The 18634-nt window shown below is 39.5% G+C and overlaps 1 protein-coding gene across 2 annotated transcripts; it reads left to right on the top strand.

Moving 5' to 3' along the window:
- The first annotated feature begins 6255 nt into the window (after positions 1 to 6255).
- LOC134528378 (dolichol-phosphate mannosyltransferase subunit 1) lies at positions 6256 to 17024 on the top strand. Of its 2 annotated transcripts, none has more exons than XM_063361954.1 (5): positions 6256 to 6449; positions 8237 to 8447; positions 10009 to 10199; positions 15717 to 15831; positions 16846 to 17024. In XM_063361954.1, exons 1-5 carry the CDS (start codon positions 6337 to 6339, stop codon positions 16948 to 16950), a joined length of 735 nt encoding a protein of 244 aa, XP_063218024.1. In that variant the 5' UTR covers positions 6256 to 6336; the 3' UTR covers positions 16951 to 17024. The 2 variants fall into 2 exon arrangements, with proteins under 2 accessions (XP_063218024.1, XP_063218023.1); XM_063361953.1 differs by lacking the exon at positions 6256 to 6449 and adding an exon at positions 6540 to 6676.
- Positions 17025 to 18634: the final 1610 nt, after the last annotated feature.

Below are 18634 nucleotides of genomic sequence, written 5' to 3'. Positions count from 1 at the left end.
GTAGTGAAGCTCGGCTGCACGCATTTCGGTGGGCAGGTGCCATGTGTGGGCTGCCCCCCACCCCCCCCCCCACCATGGACTCGTGGTGCATATTTAAAGAACTCTCTATGGCCCCTTCTAAATGATAGCGGTGAAAAAGGTAAGTTTGAATGCCGGCGGCCTGAGACATAGAGTCCGCCTCTCTACGGTAAGAACATGCCCGCAAATACACACACAATGTCTAGTCATAAGAGAAAAACCTAATATACAACTAGCTGCCCGACCCGACTTCGCACAGCTATACTAATGGAAAAAAATAAAGCCACATCTCCCATTTACAGTAATAGTAAATAAAAAAAAATTCAGTGGAAATTTATTACAATGCTGTATAATGTACCGGAGAGAAAATGAATAGCACCGATGGTTTCCCGACTCGTACACGCAACGTACAAATGATGTACCCGTACTTCGCTATGGCAGTCTACAGGCAGATCACTCTTGCGCCGCTCATTATACATGCCCCTCCTTGTGGGTACGCCACTGCCGCGCGATGCCCGTTGCCATGGAGACGCAGAAGGCATGAACAATGCCAAATCCTGTTCTCATGCAGACAAAGTACCCACTGTTGCCTGGTTTTAACCACCCATGGGATCTAATTTTTGGAAAATGTCATCCTGTGTAACATAAGGTACATTACTGTGAATTTTCAAGTCTGTAAAATATATATACTTGAAAGAAGGGGCAATTTTTGATATTTAAATTACCCGCCAACTGCACTAACAATGAAATAGTCATTGCCATAGAGACAAATGAAGCATCAACAAAGCAACAGACTTTGCCATGGTGATTTCCTTCAAAAAACTGAAAATTTTGATATATTACGCCCCCAAAACTCCCCTTGGGATCGGATTTCCGCAGAATCCGTTCTTAGTGAGCGTCTACATCACAAATGAGTAACTATGCTAAATTTCAAGTCAATCGGGTGTATAGTTTTAGAGATCTCGTGATGAGTGAGTCAGTGAGTGGTATTTTATCCCCTTGGGGGTAGAATTAATCAAAATCCTTTCTTAGAGGTTGCCTACGTCATAACATATACCTGCATGCCAAATTTCATCCCGATCCGTCCAGTGGTTTGGGCTGTGCATTGATAGATCACTATGTCAGTCAGTCAGTCACCTTTGATTTATATATATATATATATATATAGATTTGACATCATACCGACCGAAGGCCATTAGCCCGGCCTCAGCCCGCAGTACTGGCTCCTGCTGGCGGAATGCACTCCTCGCCAAGTCTCCACCCAGATGAGACGAGCGGCATAACCTTGGCGCATGGAGGGAATGTCCCCCTCCCTCCTCACGACAACCCCTGAGGCAGTTCAGATCAGCTCGCGGCCCGGAGCGGACCTGCACGTACCGTGGGGAGCCTTCAAGTTTTGTCTCTCTGATTCCTCACGACTGGTAACTATAGTCATCACCAAATACCTTTTTCAACGCAACTACCCACGCGACTCCGGGTCGGTTTTTTTTCTACGGTGCAGGGATTAACCCGGCCATCGCTACTTTCCAAGTCAAGCCACCGAGTCTAGGGGACACGCTGGGGTCGATCGACCCACTCACGGTTAGACGACAGAGCTAGCCTGGCGCCTTCCCGGAAAACACCCCAATTTTCACGTACAGCTCGTTAGACTCGCCGCGGGAATCGCACCCGAAACTCCGGCTGATGGAAAATTATAAACTATTTACAACGATGACTTGCGGCGTAACACTAACACATGTGGTCGCGAAATCTTCAATCCCCAGATTTGATCTCACCTGTCATTGCTATGCGACACTGGTCTCCGCGTGCGTCTGCCTCGTCCGGCCACTATATGCCATCTGCCCTCTCTCCTGCCGCGTGTCGCGTCTCCGCCCATCCTACACCCACTCCGCGACACGTGCAGAGTTCGGAGAGATTCCGGGTGTTGGCCTCGGCTTCGTCGCCCGGTGAACAGAGTCACGTAATTATTTCACAAAGTTTTTAGGAAAACATATAATATTACGAAATATTATGTAAAAAAATACATAAAAAATATATTAAACATTACACATTAAACATATTACATATTAAACACTAAACATTTAAGTATTTTCTTAATACTTACACATTATCACACTGCACGGGTTGGCGCAACATAATGGTCTTTATGAGCAGGGAAGACACTGTCGTTGTCTGGTCGACTAGTCCCTGAATTGTTACGGTATTGCCGGCTACTCAGGTGTTCTGTAGAGGGGGGTTCAGGCCGTCTGGCTGAGGGATTTAGGGCGGTATTCCAAGACGTTTGAGTAAGATAGCGAATATGCACTGCCTTGTTGGGGAACTGCCGTACCCTAACTCTGGGGTCATATTCCAAAACGTGTCTTAACTGAACCCCTGTAAGGTAACAAATCGGCAGCCGTTTTAATAAATGAGGACTTGTGCGAGGCTATAAACAGTTGAACTTCGTGGAATCCATCGTAATTTTAGCTTATTTTTTAAAACTATGGAATTATAATGTGAAATAAAATATTTAATTTTGGCTGTACAAGAATAAACGATGGATTTTTGGCCGTATTTTTGTTTACTGTTTTTTAAGGTATATTGGGGGGGGGGGGGGGGAAAGTTGTAATCGTAAAAGTTCCGTTAAAGTTCATTAAAAAGTAAAAAAAAAATATATATATATATATATATATATATATACTAGCTATCCGACCCGGCTTCGCACGGATATACTAATGGGAAAAAATTAAGCCACATCTCCCATTTACAGTAATGGTAAATAAAAAAAAAAATTCAGTGAAAATTTATTACAATGCTGTATAATGTACCGGAGAGAAAATGAATAGCACCGATGGTTTCCCGACTCGTGCACGCAACGTACAACTGATGTACCCGTACTTCGCTACGGCAGTCTACAGGCAGATCACTCTTGCACCGCTCATTATACATGCCCCTCGTTGTGGGTACGCCACTGCCGCGCGATGCCCGTTGCCATGGAGACGCAGAAGGCATGAACAATGCAAAATACTGTTCTCATGCAGACAAAGTACCCACTGTTGCCTGGTTTTAACCACCCATTAGATCTAATTTTCGGAAAATGTCATCCTGCGTAACATAAGGAACATTAGGGGCAGGCATATTTCGCGAAAAAATCTGCTCGGCGTCGGCGGTCCCTCTCCCACCCTCCCCCAACCCTGCCCACTACCGCCACACCTCCCCCTCCCACTCTCGCCACACCTCCCCTTCCCACTACCACCACACCTCCCCCTCCACCCCCCACTACCACCACACCTCCCCCTCCCACTCCCGCCACACCTCCCCCTCTCACTCCCGCCACACCTCCCCTTCCCACTACCACCACACCTCCCCCTCCCACTACCACTTGCAAAATTTCAATGGTGATGAGGACTGCACTAACAATGAAATAGCCGTTGCCATAGAGACGAATGAAGCATCAACAAAGCAACAGCCGTTGCCATGGTGATTTCCTACCAAAAACTGGAAATAAAAAAAAATTAGGGGTGGACTACCCCTAACATTTAGGGGGATGAAAAATAGATGGCCGATTCTCATAGATACCGGATAAGCACAAAAAATTTCATCAAAATCGGTCAAGCCGTTTCGGAGGAGTATGGCAACGAAAACTGTGACACGAGAATTTTATATATAAGATATATACAGTTATGGATCAAATAGACAACAGATAGGACACCAAAAATCAGTGCCCTAAAAATAAGGGACTGGCCATGTCCTATCGTGCATTTGGAAAATGGTTAGGGTACAGGTATTGCATATTCAACACCTAAACCCTTATTTTTGTGTCTTGGAAGACGGCTCCTAGTCTCCAGAATTAAAATTAAAACAAATCGAATAAAGTTTCTAGGTCCTTTATGCACAGTAAGATGAATACTTTACATGGGGCTGCCGCACGTCCACCTGTGACTATCTCTATAGGGTGTAGACCGGTTCCGGCAACTTTTATTGTACAGAAATAAGGGACGTCCCGCCCATGACGATGATTACCCACGCAGCAAAGACTCTAATTCGCTATGACTCGCGTGCAATAAGATGGCTGTCTGACTGTACAACACAATGACCGGGAAGACACGTAAAACACAGTACATGCGACGGCGAACGTCCAGTATACAAAAATACTCCTCGAAACGCAAAACTTATGATGAGAATACGCATGAGAGAATGACAAGGTGAAAAACACGACTGAATGGCAAGGTGACAAACGCGACAGAATGACTAGGCGACTGAAAACTGTGATTACTCCCGCACGCACTGTCCGAAGCTACTGCTAATGCCGCGCCCGTTCGAATCCACTCTCACCGTCCTGGAGGGACGTCGCTCATGTGTCTATTGCCTCTCGTGCCTGGTCCATGACTGACTTCCCACTAGCACTGAGTGACCTGCTTCCGTGACCGCTGTCTCTCGCGTCCAGCTGACGAGTACCCTCCTCCTCTGCCTGGCGTGCCCGAGCGGCCGCGTCTCTCCCCTCTCCAACGAGCCCGCGGAACACGCTGATTGGTCACAGGCAGAAGCCACGGCCTTGGCGCCCGGTGAACAAATAAAAACTTACAGTATACATGAATCTACAATAAAAAATTAATTAAAATAAAATATAAACAAAATATATACAAAAAAAGTAAAATAAAAATATATTCACAATAAAATAAGATGTCAAATCCTGTATAGAAATAACATGTCGCGCATCACCTACATTTGCGTCGCACTAAATACGCAAGAGATGGCGCTGGCGAGGCATAACGGTCTGAAGGAGCCGGGGAGACACTTTGGTCGACGTCAACACTTGGGTCGACGTCACCAGTGACTATTATGTTCCCATAACTCACTATGTGGGAAGTCAATTCAAGATTGCGACCCCGTCACTTCGTTCGAATCATTAGAAACAATGGCGGGGCGCGAAGTGTGCGATTTTAAAATTAATGGTGGCTCTCGGTCTAGTAAGTAGTAAAGTAGCTTTCGCTATGGTGCTTGGCTTTAATTTATTTAGTTTAGATGTCAGGCGGGTGGAAGGTCACCCTTTCCCCCTCAGTTAGGTGGCTAACTGATGTATGGAAGTGTTGTGATGTCTGTATTTAGAGGCTTGTAAAGTATTGTGTCAAAAGTGTCCTAGTTAATCTCGTTGTGTGAGTGTAATGTTAAGCTCCAAGGCCGCACACGACAGCACAGTGACCCCTTGCCAGGTATGAGCCTGGCTAGTCACCAAGGAGGCATATAATCGTGAAGAGTGTAGAGTTCCACTGTGGGAAAGAGGTTAGTAAGCAGGCGACCGCGCGGGACTCTGTCAGCCAGATCTTGCAGACCGCCAGTGCCCCGCGTGACCGCGCCGCCCCCGAAGCTGACTGTTGATTCAATGACTTGTCGATTCTCTCGTTAAGGTTTCCATCAGCCGACGCAACCGGAACCTTTCATGCATGGCGCGAGGTTCTGAGGGTCACTACTCCTCTTCTTCTCCTACCGACGATGTGCAGCTTTTGAAGTATGTAGTAACGCCCACTGTCGATTTGCTGCTGCATCGCCGGCAGTGCCGACAATCCAGGCCCAGCACGCCGTCCAACTTGAAGTTACGCCGTCACTTGATCTTCGGTGAGCCACGAAAGCAACTGTCCCTCCTGCTAGATGATCCACAAGTTGGTATTTATATATTTCCCACAAATCCAGCTGCTCATCACAGCTGGACCCCTGTATTCGCCACCGACAGGATGTGCTCGATTGCAGTTAGTCGCTGCCTCTCGGCGCTCGCCATGTACACAAAATGGTTCTCGCACCTCCCACAGTCAGAGGCAATGGACCTCCAGGCAGAGCAGTCAGCTTGTTCCCCAGTGATGTGCACACGATGAGAGCTTACGAGCGAGAGTTCAGAACCATAACAGAGCGTCCTTTTTTTAACAAATATAAATTCCAAAGAACAACACTCTCTCAAATCTCTTACAGAAGTGTGTTTCCGGCAGCAAAGATGGTGGTAAAATTATTCCAATTGTTTGTAATCTATTTTTGATACATAATTCCACTAGTGAATGTTCAAGGATAGGTTTTATCAAATCTCTGTTAGAATTTAGCAATTCCACTAATGGAATTAATCGAACTGCGTCATAACAGGGCCCCTGATAGTAGTCCAACCACAACGACCTAGTTGTGCAACCACAAGATGGAAATTAATAATTACCAGCAGTAATAACATGAAGTTTAAAATTAGTTTGAACATATGGCTGTATAGTAATTATTGTGGCCATATATAATGGCATGGATAGTTTGAATAATGTAAATAAACAATTTTACACGTATGCAAGTATTTAACATTTTACACGTATGAGAATGGTTGAAGATAATCATGATAAGTTTTCAATATTACTCCCGACATACAACGAAAGGGAGAATTTGCCAATTATTGTGTGGTTAATAATATCTTACATGGAAAAAAGGCGAGTATAATTTTAGATATAACTCAAATCTTGTTACTTTACATATTTTTGTGACTACCTTTTAACTCAATTCGTTCATATTTGCACATCTAAGCTTTACACAAATAAATGAATCTGGTTGAAAGAAAACTTTATGTTGGTGGGGCTGTTGGGTTCACTGTTTTGGTTGTAGCACTTAAACCATTGGTGTGGGAACGCAATAGCTTATTCTGGATCCTATTTGAGAAGTATTGTGTTTACTGGTTTGAGATCTAATTACTACTTTAGATTATGTGGTACTTTAGTCGATATTACCTATATATTAGAGAAAATTATTTGTATAGCAATTTTTGGTTACTTAAAAAAAATGTTTAGGGTATAATTCTATCAAAAATTGTACTGGCACAATGTATATTTTCTCAAAGCTGCTAACAAAGGAAACCCCTATCTGCTTATGTGTCTATAATGTTATTAAACTATTGATTTTAATGCAAGATAAAATTCTCCTTCATAAAAAAAAACATACACCAATATAAAACAAGAACCACACTAGATCTTAGAATACCCTATTACTCCACCAACCAGTATGCCAAAAACTGTAACTTTTTGGCCATTGGCCTGTACAATAGTTTGACACATGATGTTAAAAAAATTAAAAAAAATTTTTTTATGAAGGTATAATACATGATGAAGTTTGTAGTATAACTTAAACCAGTGGCGTAGCCAGGATTTGTGAATTGCGGGGGAGGGGGAAGGGGTTAGAAGCATGGTTCCCTCCCCCCCCCCCACTAATAAAGCAGGGGGCCCGGTGGTGGACCCCCGGAAAAAATTTGGTTTTTAAGGTGTAAAATAGTGCTATTTGAGCAGTTTTCGGTACTTAACTTTAAATATTGTAATGGTAAAAATATTATTAATTTTTTAATAAAAAAATTGTTTGAGGTGATGAAGTAAGAAATTAACTAAAGATATTTTTATGAATCCAAGTTCCTTGTTTACGTCCACTCAAAATCATAAAACATGCTCGAAGCTCGACAGTACAAAAAAAAAAGGAATAAAAAGGGTTGGGTTTCGGCAGAACTGATCTATTCCTGGAAACAATTAGCTTTAGCTTGAAGAGTTAGATGACACCATGTCGTTGTCCCAATTCTATACACACACAGCGATCCTTACACTTTTGGGAGCCCAGTCAACACTTGCTTATAATTACCGCTCTGGTTAAATACAATAGGTGTCAGATATTTGAAAACTTGGGACCTGTCACGGCGTCACAACCTTATAGCTTCTGCTTGTGACAGGGGTAGTAGGGTAAGGGAAGGAGAATCGGTAGGGCTCGCTTACTCTTCCCCCTCCAGTGCAGTGGCCGGTGATAGCAGTAAGACACCCAGGCTTTTAGCTAACCTGCTTTCAGATAAGAAAAAATAATTTGTTGCTAAAGGGAGGGGGGGGGGGGGGTTAGAACACCTAAAAAAAACCCTCTGGCTACGCCCCTGACTTATTAAACCAAAGTATAAATGTATGCTATATTATTGTGGTTGTATAGTATATGGTGCACATTTTATATTATTGTTATTTTAATTATTTATTGTAGTTTCATGTAATAAATATCATGATTTTTATTGTAAGTATTGTATTTTGTGTTCCATATTTACTTTTTATGTATTATATATATTTTACATGTACCGTACTCCAGAAATGTGGTCGAAGGATAGTGTAAAAAAAAGTAGAAATAGCAGCTTGTTGGTATTTAAGAGGTGATGTTTCACTGTGAGCCATGCGCGACAACACAGTTTCGTTGTCCTTCCTTGCAGAGGGTACAGTTTTGAGATCATCGTGATAGACGACGGCAGCCCGGACGGAACACAGGAGGCGGCCAGGCAGCTGGAGCGGATCTACGGCTCGGAGAAGATCGTGCTGCGGCCGAGGGAGAGGAAGCTGGGCCTGGGAACAGCCTACGTTCACGGGATCAAACACGCGACCGGGAACTACATCGTGATCATGGACGCGGACTTGTCACATCACGTGAGCATCGCATCACTTTGAGCATTGACGAGTTTTTTCAAATCATTTGTAATGCTTATTACGGTAACTGGTCAGGAATTGAAGGCATAATGAAAAAAAAAAAAAACAATGCAGATTAAAGAGAAATATATGTTGTGGGTCATTCCATGCCAGATCATCCGGCCATGATACACATTGTCCACCCCACCATCTCAGATTTGAATGAAATTTGGTACACAGTATTTTCAGACAAATATAAGAACTTGTATTTTTAATTTTTGGAATATTGGCTCTAATTTGGAATTTAAAGACATTCAAAGTTTCCCCCAGGTGGAATTTTTTTAATTCCCAACCAAAGTCGAGTGACACATCTTGCTTCAACTTACATTTGTAATAACAGTTATTAATGTAGAATCTTGAAATTCACCATACTTATTCAAAATTATGCATAAATTTCAAATATCACTCGTAAAATGTAATTAAATGCCTAGAAGTAGGTACGTATATGCAATTTATATTAGAAGTGGAAAAAATGAATTACCAAAAATTGTAAACATCAGTTCAGTAATCCTATTACGTATAACATTTTTCTATTAATCGTTACAATCTCGGACTTGGTACCATTAGAAAGAGCACAAAATTTTAAAATAAAATATGTGGATATTTACCTTACTTCTTTATAAAAGCAAGTTCTTTGTGAAAGAAGTGGTTAAGATGATTAAAAATCAGTTTTAAATTTACAAAATAATTTGTACATGTAAAAGCAAATATGTGGTAAAATTTTTATTGCAAAAATGTTTGAAGTAATGATTTAGCCTTGTTAGAAATGCACATTTAATATAGTGTAGGCCTATATATGAAAAATATAAATGAAAAGGAGAAGAAAATGTTTGAAGAAAAGTTATGGTTCAATTTATGTTTGGTCACTCAATCAGTTTGCATAATATTGCATCTTCTTGCATAAATGTAGATGATGTTATATATTGCATCATCTAAATGTTTATTGTAGGATGATCTCATAGAAGATATTATTCAGTCTTAGGAGCTGCAATTTTTCTGTGCAGTTCAACAAGTTATCTGTTTCACCAATCAGAGGGAAACTTTGAAGGGCTTTTAATGCCAAACTGGAGTCAATATTTCAAAAATGAAAAATACCATTTCTTGTATTTGTCTGAAGATACTAAGTACCAAATTTCATCCATATTTGAGATGGTGGGGTGGACACCCCTGGATGATCTGGCATGCCCCCTTTTTTTTCCGGTTGACTTAGTTTTATACTACTAGGATTGTAATCATTACGTTACTAAAACATTATCAACTTACGTGTAAGTAGGGCATTGCAACCATTTGCATGGCAGAATTGGATGAAATGATTATGCAGTATTGCTTTTCTCATTATGCTTTCAAAATCCAGTTCTTTACTCCAGATGGAAAAGTTTTCTTCGTTAAACCTTCCAGACTTGGCCAAGAATTGGGACAGGCTCATGAGTTATGTATCTTGACCATTAGACCAAATGAGAAAGTTGTGTAAGTTATTCTAACTTTATAATTAATTGATTGTAAGTTGTTTGTTCATTTGCAGCCCAAGTTCATTCCACAGTTCATAGAGAAGCAGAGGTCGCGGGACTTCGATGTGGTGTCCGGGACGAGGTACGCTGAAGGGGGCGGAGTGTTCGGGTGGGACTTCAAGCGCAAGCTCATTAGTCGAGGAGCAAACTTCCTGTCGCAGTTGCTTCTACGACCCGGCGCCTCAGATCTCACTGGAAGTTTTAGGTTGGCATCTCTTTACTCCAACAGTTTAATACTACACTAGACCTAAGTGCAGACTAAGGAAGTAAGTTTTTTTTTTGTAAATTATTCCATATCACATATCCTGATGGCATGAACCTGTACATTTTTATCCTGTGGTACATGGTGCTTGCTGTTTTAATTTAGTACGTGGAAAGATCTTGGACATAACATAAACTTGTGATATACGCTGAATTGTTATAGTAATTTAAATATGATAGAAACATTTTTCACAAGATGACATAATTAGTTTGTATTCTGATATTCAAGTTTTTGTTAGGTCCACTATCTTTTGACGTAACAGCATCATATACCACTGGATCATGCCATCCGAATCAAGGGATAAACTTAGATACATGATGTTGAACAACCTTTTTTTTTAAAAATACATTTTTGGATAAAATGCTTTGCGGGTGAAAAGGCGGTGTAGAGGGAGAGTGGGAGGAAGGGGAGAGAGAGAGATAAGTAGAGATACTACGTAGTATATGGTAATTAAAATTACTTACTCAGTTGTTCAAATACAAATTAAATAGTCATGCTGTCTAAATACCATGAATATTTCCTGGTGGTTATAGACCCTGAACTGTCTTTGTTTCCATCATTCAATTTGAAATTTTTTTTAACTTTAACATATGCAGTTTTTGTACCAGCTTAAAATGGCATAATATTGTTGAAAATAGTATTAAGCAATATATATATATATATACACACACACACACACACACACACACACACACACACACACATATATATATATATACATACACACACACACACATATATATATGTATATATATAATATGTGAATGTGTATTGAACACAGCTCAATTTTCGTATATGTACAGCATTTATAAATTGACTTCTTCCATGTTTAAATATTGGAGTGCTCGATGACAATCAATCACTTAATTGTATACTTGCTTATTTGTATACTTGATCACTTGCATACTAGCACAGATTTTTATACATTCATATTTCTCTATCATGTACATATATTTATACCTCACTTCTAACACACCAATGTGTTTTCTTATGGGTTTTACGGTGAGGGCAAGCTTTCGTATATAAAACGGTCAGTACAATAAAATTTAATTGTTGAATAACCGGCTTAGGGCTAAATATTTCTAGTGGGAAATAAATGTATATTTCAAACATAAAATGTTTTTATTGGCTTTATAGATAGTGTGCGGTACATGTAGGCTTCACAAAAAAAAATGCAGTCCACATTTTAGGGATTAATTATTTTGCCTGCCTAAGTACAGAAAGCCTTTTTTAAAAGACTGCAGACAATGGAATCCAAATGTGCAATATGAATTGACCACTCATGTGCGATATTTCCCAGAACTGTTTCAGTTGAACGTAGCTTAGGTTAATTTGCTAAGTGCCTTTGGATGGACTCTGATCAGAATTTGGGGTATGCCATGAATGTGGGCGCCTTTTTAAATATCGTTTTGTATAGTTTCGTTGGTCATACACCCTGGATTTGCAGGTGTAAAGCGAGAGCGTTCATAAGCAACGATCATAACAAACTGACTAAGTTTAATTAATGCTAAAAGTAACAATGCAATGAAACTATTTAAACTGTAAAAACTGATCGAGTTTAAACTCATCGACTTTAAACTCACCTTAGGGTATGAGTCAAACCATAGCCATTTGTGTTTCTAGTATTAGTCTATACGCTCATCCCCGATAAGCCCACCGGCACAAGGTGAGAACCTTAATAACCTCCTATGAAATGAAATAAATGTGTCAAAAAATTTAAACAAAGTTCTGTAATTAATGAAAATGAATATTGGGTGTTTTAAAGTTGAGATTCCTTAATAGAATATTAATTCATTGTAATAAATGTTACAAATGTATACAGTAAACTCTCGATTATCCGTGTTAATTGGGACCTTCCGATGCCCGGATAATTGAGTGCCCATAAGAAAACCCGGATAATCCGTTTCACCACTTAAAAATGGTGTATTTACTGGCAAAAGAGTGTCTCTTCAGTAGAATTCTATGAGTACAAGCAAAGGCTTTGTATACCTTGTCCCAGCTTATTGGACCGTAAACAATACTGGCACTGTGTTGCCACCATCCTTCTCCTGTCCCCTTTATTGCTACAGGAGGTAGAGCGGCCGCAGTCCCAACTCAGCTTCTCCCTCCACCCTTTTAACGACCTATTATCCGGGGTCACTACAAAATAAGTGTCTGAACCACAGCACAATATTATACACCTTTTTTCCCCCCTTCCAGCTATTGCATTTTATTTTTCTACCTCGCGCGGCAAGATATTGTTTCTTGTTAATTCCGCCTATTAAAATTAAGATGCACTTTACAGTCATAACTACGAGTATGGGATACTACGAGACCTTCGAAGTTACGAGAGTTTTGAAATGCACCGTCAGTTTGACTACGTAAATAATAATCCTAAACTAATCTGGTTATTACGAGTGTTTCCTTGTTGGCTCTTTCGTAAGAAAGAGTGATTTAAATGGCATCTTCAAACAAGGAAAAATACCGTTAGTTAGAAGGAAAAAAAGGTTCATGCAGTAAACAAAGGCTGCAAAGCGAGAGAGGGCCGGGCCGTGGCTATGTTGGCGCGGGGGCTGTGGACCATGACGCGCACCTAGCTGTCCAGAAAGAATGATGGCTGTTGTTGGGTGGGGGTTTTTGGGTGAGGAAGGGGTGTCTGGTGGCGAACAACATACTCCCTTTCTCTCTCTGAATCTCTCTCGCTCGGCGTTTTCAAGAAGCCCTCCACCTCCCATTGTGTTACTGGCTGCTTCGGCCGGCACAGGGGAAATTCCTAAACCACCCCCCCCCCCCCCCGTGTGTGTACGTGTGTACGAGAGCCTTGTTCCTTTTGTGCGTGTGTGAGACCTCGTTGCGTGCGTGTGCGTGGGTAGATGTTTTCATGCTTTTACATTTAGAAGGCCCTGCCACACTGTCTGATCTACTAGCAAACTGAAAAAGTTTTTCTACACTTTTATTAATGTCTCGCACGGTTTGGATTACAATTTCATATTCCTGTAATAATTTCGCGGAAGTTTCTCCTTTTCTTAACCTGTCCACAACTTCTAACTTCTCTGCTATTGTCAGCACTTTACGTGTCCTTTTACCAGACATGATTACAAAAACAAATGTGCCTGGGAGAACTGATGTAAATAACTGCATGAAAAATGCCTCTTCCAGCCGTCAGGAGTGTGGGAAGGTAAAAGAGGTAGAGGGACTTTTTTTTTAGCGTGGCGGGGCGCTTTGAAAAGAACGCTTGAAAAGAAAATGAAAAAGGGGGGGGGGGGGGGGGGGGGTTGAGCCGGAAGCAGCAGTCAAGGCATTCCTTTTTGGTTTAAAATGTGACAAATTGACGGGTGAAGGTGGCGGGGAACGAGGGTCTGAAGGGTCAGCAGTAAAAAAAAAAAAAAAAAACAGCGCTGCGCAGTCGCGGCGTAGCTACACCCGTCATTTTTTTTACAACTTCATAAAAAAATCAAGCACGGATAACCCGAAAACCGGATAATCCAGGCCCGGATAATCGAGAGTTTACTGTATTTACAAGAGAATGTGTCATTCATTGGCATGCTAATTATCACTGCAATTTTAATATGCGAAATGTTATTATGCTGCTCTTTTTATAATATTTTTAGATTAAGCTAGAACCTCAACAGAAAATATATTCTGTTCACTATGCAGATTAAATTTATGAAAGCGAGATGATTCAACAGGCCCTTACAAATTACTTTTATATGGTAGATTAAGGCTTACGTAAAAAAAAAGTACCAACATTGTAAGTTAATTTAATTATCAATCAGTTCAGCTAGCGTCGGGCAAGTTAGTGCGTAGCCAGTGAATGGAAAATGAGTTCCAACCATTTAGATGGCTCATGAGGCTGGAATATAGAATAAATGTCACGGTTTGATTTATGTATTGTAAGATTGTTTTGTTTATAAAGTAGTGGGTAGAGACTCAACTATGACGAAACTTCCGAACAGGTTGCTTAGACTACAAAATATATTCATAATCCATTGTACCTATAATTAGCGCTAAATTTCTTGGCGGGTGAAACTTCGCGAGGCGGTGCATTACCACATCAGAGAACTTTCGACTCATCGTCCAGTCGTTATTTTGGTAATGGTCTGCTTACAGCCGAGCTGTTAACAATTTCAGATAGATGATACATACTTTTCTGAGGACCAATGAGTGAGCAACTAGATGGGTGAGTCACCATGACATTTGGCTTGGACAGTAATGAGTAATAGCTATTTTTAACTTCTTTATTTATGAAATTTATATTCTAAATCCCAAACATCCAAATGAAATGCAAAACGAGACAAATTGTACAACTGTTATAAGCATGTTCATAGCTAAACTAACAGTTCCATCTTTCATTTCAGATTATTAAATAAGTTAATAAATGTTTATTATGTTCACAGCTCATGCTGTTTGCCATTATTAAAAAAATATTAAGTGAATTATTTTACTGTTTATATTCGTTTATGAAAATTTCGTAATATGCCTGAGCATTTAAAACCCAAAAGTAATAAAAATTGTATTCTTCAACGCAAATAATAATTTATCTAAAACGGTACATAAAAAATTCACACGAAATGGACGATGTTAAGAGCTGAAAAAAAAGTACCAATAATACTTTTTTCAAAGGTATTTAACGGAAACACTTTTTATCTGGAACAGCAATTTCATAATCTGTTTCTAAATTTAAATATATTTAATTAAAGCTACAAACAACCTACTTTTCTTTTGAAGAAGCAGAGAATTGTTCATTATAGCTGACTGCTTTGGTTGCGATTCGTAAGGAATTGATGTCGTCCGGCGTAGTGGTGTAAATCTGGGACATGAGATTATTACATAACGATCCATGTGAGAAGAGATTGCCACTGGGTTATAATTGTTCTACTACCCATCTTTCTTTTGGTAATTAATGAAACAATCTTAATATATATAAATCCAGTGTCCTGATGTTTGTTTCCAGTGAACTCTTCACCAAGTCAACCGATTTAGATGAAAATTGGTATTTATGTGTAATTTTTTCCAACTTGAGAGATAGGATAGTTTTTATTTCGATTAATGGTCTTAATAATTTATAATTAATAATAAACTGATTATCAATTTTGATTGGTGTTTAAGCCCGGGAAACAGTGGGTACTTCGTCTCCATGACAGCGTTGCGTGCTCGAGAGTTGGGAAACCATCGGTGCTATTCGTTTTTTCTTCGGTACATTACAAAGCATTGTATTAAGTTTTTGTCAAAATTAATTAATTTTCATATTATTTCATTTATCATAACTGTAAATAAGAGATTTGGTCCCATTCCCCCCCCCCCCCCCCCCCCCCCCATTAATACAACCGTGCGAAGCCGGGTCGGGCAGCTAGTCATAAATATAACTAATAATGGTGTACAAAACAAGACAAGTGGTAACAGAGTATACTGCAGTCTAGGAGTGACTGACTACAGCACTACAGCCGAGCCAGCGGTGACGGAGCGTGTGTCGTGTTCCAGGCTGTACAAGAAGGAGGTCCTGGAGAAGCTTGTGGCTTCGTGCGTGTCCAAAGGCTACGTGTTCCAGATGGAGATGATCATCCGTGCGCGCCAGCACGGCTTCACTGTCGGCGAGGTGAGTCGTCGCCGCCGCGCTGGGCTGCACCTAGCCTTGTTGGGTTTAAGAGCGTGGGCACTACACTTTACACAAGCGTGCACCTGAACTGTGTAGTTGAAGCCTCTTCCAATGACTCTGCTGTTGACGACGCGGTATGTCCTAATGAAACAACAAACACTAGCAAAGATGTAGTAAATAACCAAGTGGCACAGAATAATCTTTCAGTAGTTTACCACTGCAGAAATGAAATGTAATGTAATAGGAAATTTTTTTCGCCAACATAAATTTGGTAGTTCATAAAAATACTAGAGATGGGCCAAGACTCAAAAACTTGAGCCCAGATATTTTGATTGCGTGCCATCTATTTTACGTGTCTGGCTATAGGTAATGTACAAGGCCACTAAACAAAAGACAGAACAAAAGACGAAATGTAAATAAACGTGTAGGAGAAATGTATTTTTTATTGTTCGAGGCAATGAGATTTATTAAACTTAACAAAATATCTGTAATCAAGATCTGACGGAGTTAGATGAATTTTGTAATATATACAAATATTACCGTATTTCGTCCTAAAATTTGTAACAAAATATTACGTGGTAAAAACCTACTTAATTACGCCAGGACTTAGATAATCGGCAAAGTAATCGTTAAGATAATCACGATTACGATTAATCAGAAAGTACCCATAATCGCCGATTACAATTAATCGGTAATCCACATCAGTGCACCACTAATAAATACCGAGCTCTGCTTGACTTGACCCATCACTAAAAAAATACTTTTGCTCTGAAAAAAAAATTTTCCATGACTATGTTGCCAGTTTCCAATCAATGCAACTTTAACTCAGCATGTTTTTCTAGCTAACACCTCATCTGTTTTTGATGAAGTGCACTAGTTTTTTTTTTTTTTTTTTTTTAGAATTTTAAGAATTTTTAAAACAAGATTTTGCAAAAAAAAAAAAAAAAAGAATATGTGCAATTACTTTTGCAGTATGAATTGAGTGAAATCTATTATTTGTGTTCTGTGTTTCAGGTACCTATAACTTTTGTGGACAGACTGTATGGTGAATCTAAGCTTGGAGGTTCAGAAATATTCCAGTTTGTGAAATCATTGTTATACTTGTTTGCAACTACGTAATTATTTTAAAAATTTATATTTTGTAATATATCTTATTGTTTTTATTCTTTATTAAATTGTGTGAATAATGAGAATTTTTACCTATTTATTTTTCTTTGAAAGTTCTACTTTTTATATTGAATGCTCGGGGTAATTTAGGAGTGAAAAAAAAATTTGTCATAATTACAATTAACTAATCAACATTCAGTTTTGATATTTGGTTTTGGTAAATATGCATTCTTGAGGACATCCCTGTGTTTTTTTTTGTTTTTAAATCTTTATTAGAAGTTATTGGCTTGAAGAGTTCGAGGGCGGGAAAAATGTCTTAATCACTTAATAAATTGCAGTCATCACCTAATGGCAATTCTTGCCACACTGTCAAAAAATATACACAACCCTGTTCTAGTTGTTAAAGAGATAATTTCATTTCATAATTCAAATATTCAGTCTTTTTTAAATAAGCAGTAGCAATTAGAGATGTAGAATTTTTGTTGCCTACTGAGTCTGGTGTCAGTGCAATTTTTAAATTCTGTAGCAATCTTCAGAAGAGAATTGCTAGTTTTTTTTTTTTTAACATAAATAAATATGTATTTATAAGGGTTATCTGAAAAGTTTCCGATCTCAACATTAAGATGGCAGCATTCGTCAACAAGAATTAGGAAATGTGTTTGTGCATGCTTTGGAATGTACTCTCTAAAATTTCAGCCATTATGGACGTGCATTTGTTTTTTTACAATTGTTTGCATGTGCATATTTTTGTGAAAATGGAAAAAAAAAATTAGTATTGAGCTGCCATTAAATCTTTGCTTTTTAGAAAGGCAATATGCTAATGCAAATTCAAGATGATTTGGACCCTGTGTACAGGGACTCTGCACCATCATTTACCAATGTGAAATTTTGGGCAGCTGAATTTAAATGTGGCTGTACTAGCTTGGGTGATGACGAACATTTGGAATGGCCAAAAACTGCACCCACAGATGATAACATTGCTCAATTCCACCAAATGGTGCTTGACAACCGTCAAGTTAAGGTCAGAGATAGCTGAGGTTATGAACATGTTCAAAGAAAGTGTTTGTCACATAGTGCATCAAATTTAGGCGTGAGACTGCTGTCTGCACCATGTTTGCTCACTCACTCCAGGCCAACAACGTGTTCGAGTAAACATTTCCAACGCTCTCTTGGCGCAGTTTAGGCGCAACAAATCAGAAGTTTGGTGCAGATTATTTACTGTAGATGAAACTTGGATTTACCATTACACACTGAAAACAAAAAAACACACCCAAAACAGTGGGCTGCAAAGGGAGAATCAGCTTAAAAATAAGGCAAAGTTTGTTCCGTCGCCTGGGAATGTGATGGAAACTGTTTTCTGGGATAGTCTTCGAGTTATCTTAACTGATTATCTTGAAAAGGAAAAACATGACAGGATAATACTACACATTATTACTTGACAAGCTTAAATTTTGTTTCACCGAGACAATGTCTCACACCTCAGTGGTTGCCAGGGTGAAAATCTACTTACCATCTACATTTGACCACCCTCCTTACTCACCAGATCTAGCCCCAAGTGATTTTTTATTTTTATTTTCTAAGCTAAAAGTTGCTTTTGGAGGACAGAGATTTTCGTTGAATTTTGCAAACGACTATTTTGCAGAGAAAGATGCCAATTACTATTTAAACGGGTTGAAGAGATGGAAGCATCGCTGGG

This window comes from Bacillus rossius, chromosome 1 (assembly GCF_032445375.1).
Source record: "Bacillus rossius redtenbacheri isolate Brsri chromosome 1, Brsri_v3, whole genome shotgun sequence".
Taxonomy (NCBI): Eukaryota; Metazoa; Arthropoda; class Insecta; order Phasmatodea; family Bacillidae; genus Bacillus; species Bacillus rossius.
The sequence above is the reverse complement of the archived record's forward strand: the minus strand, read 5'-3'. Positions and strand labels throughout refer to the sequence as shown.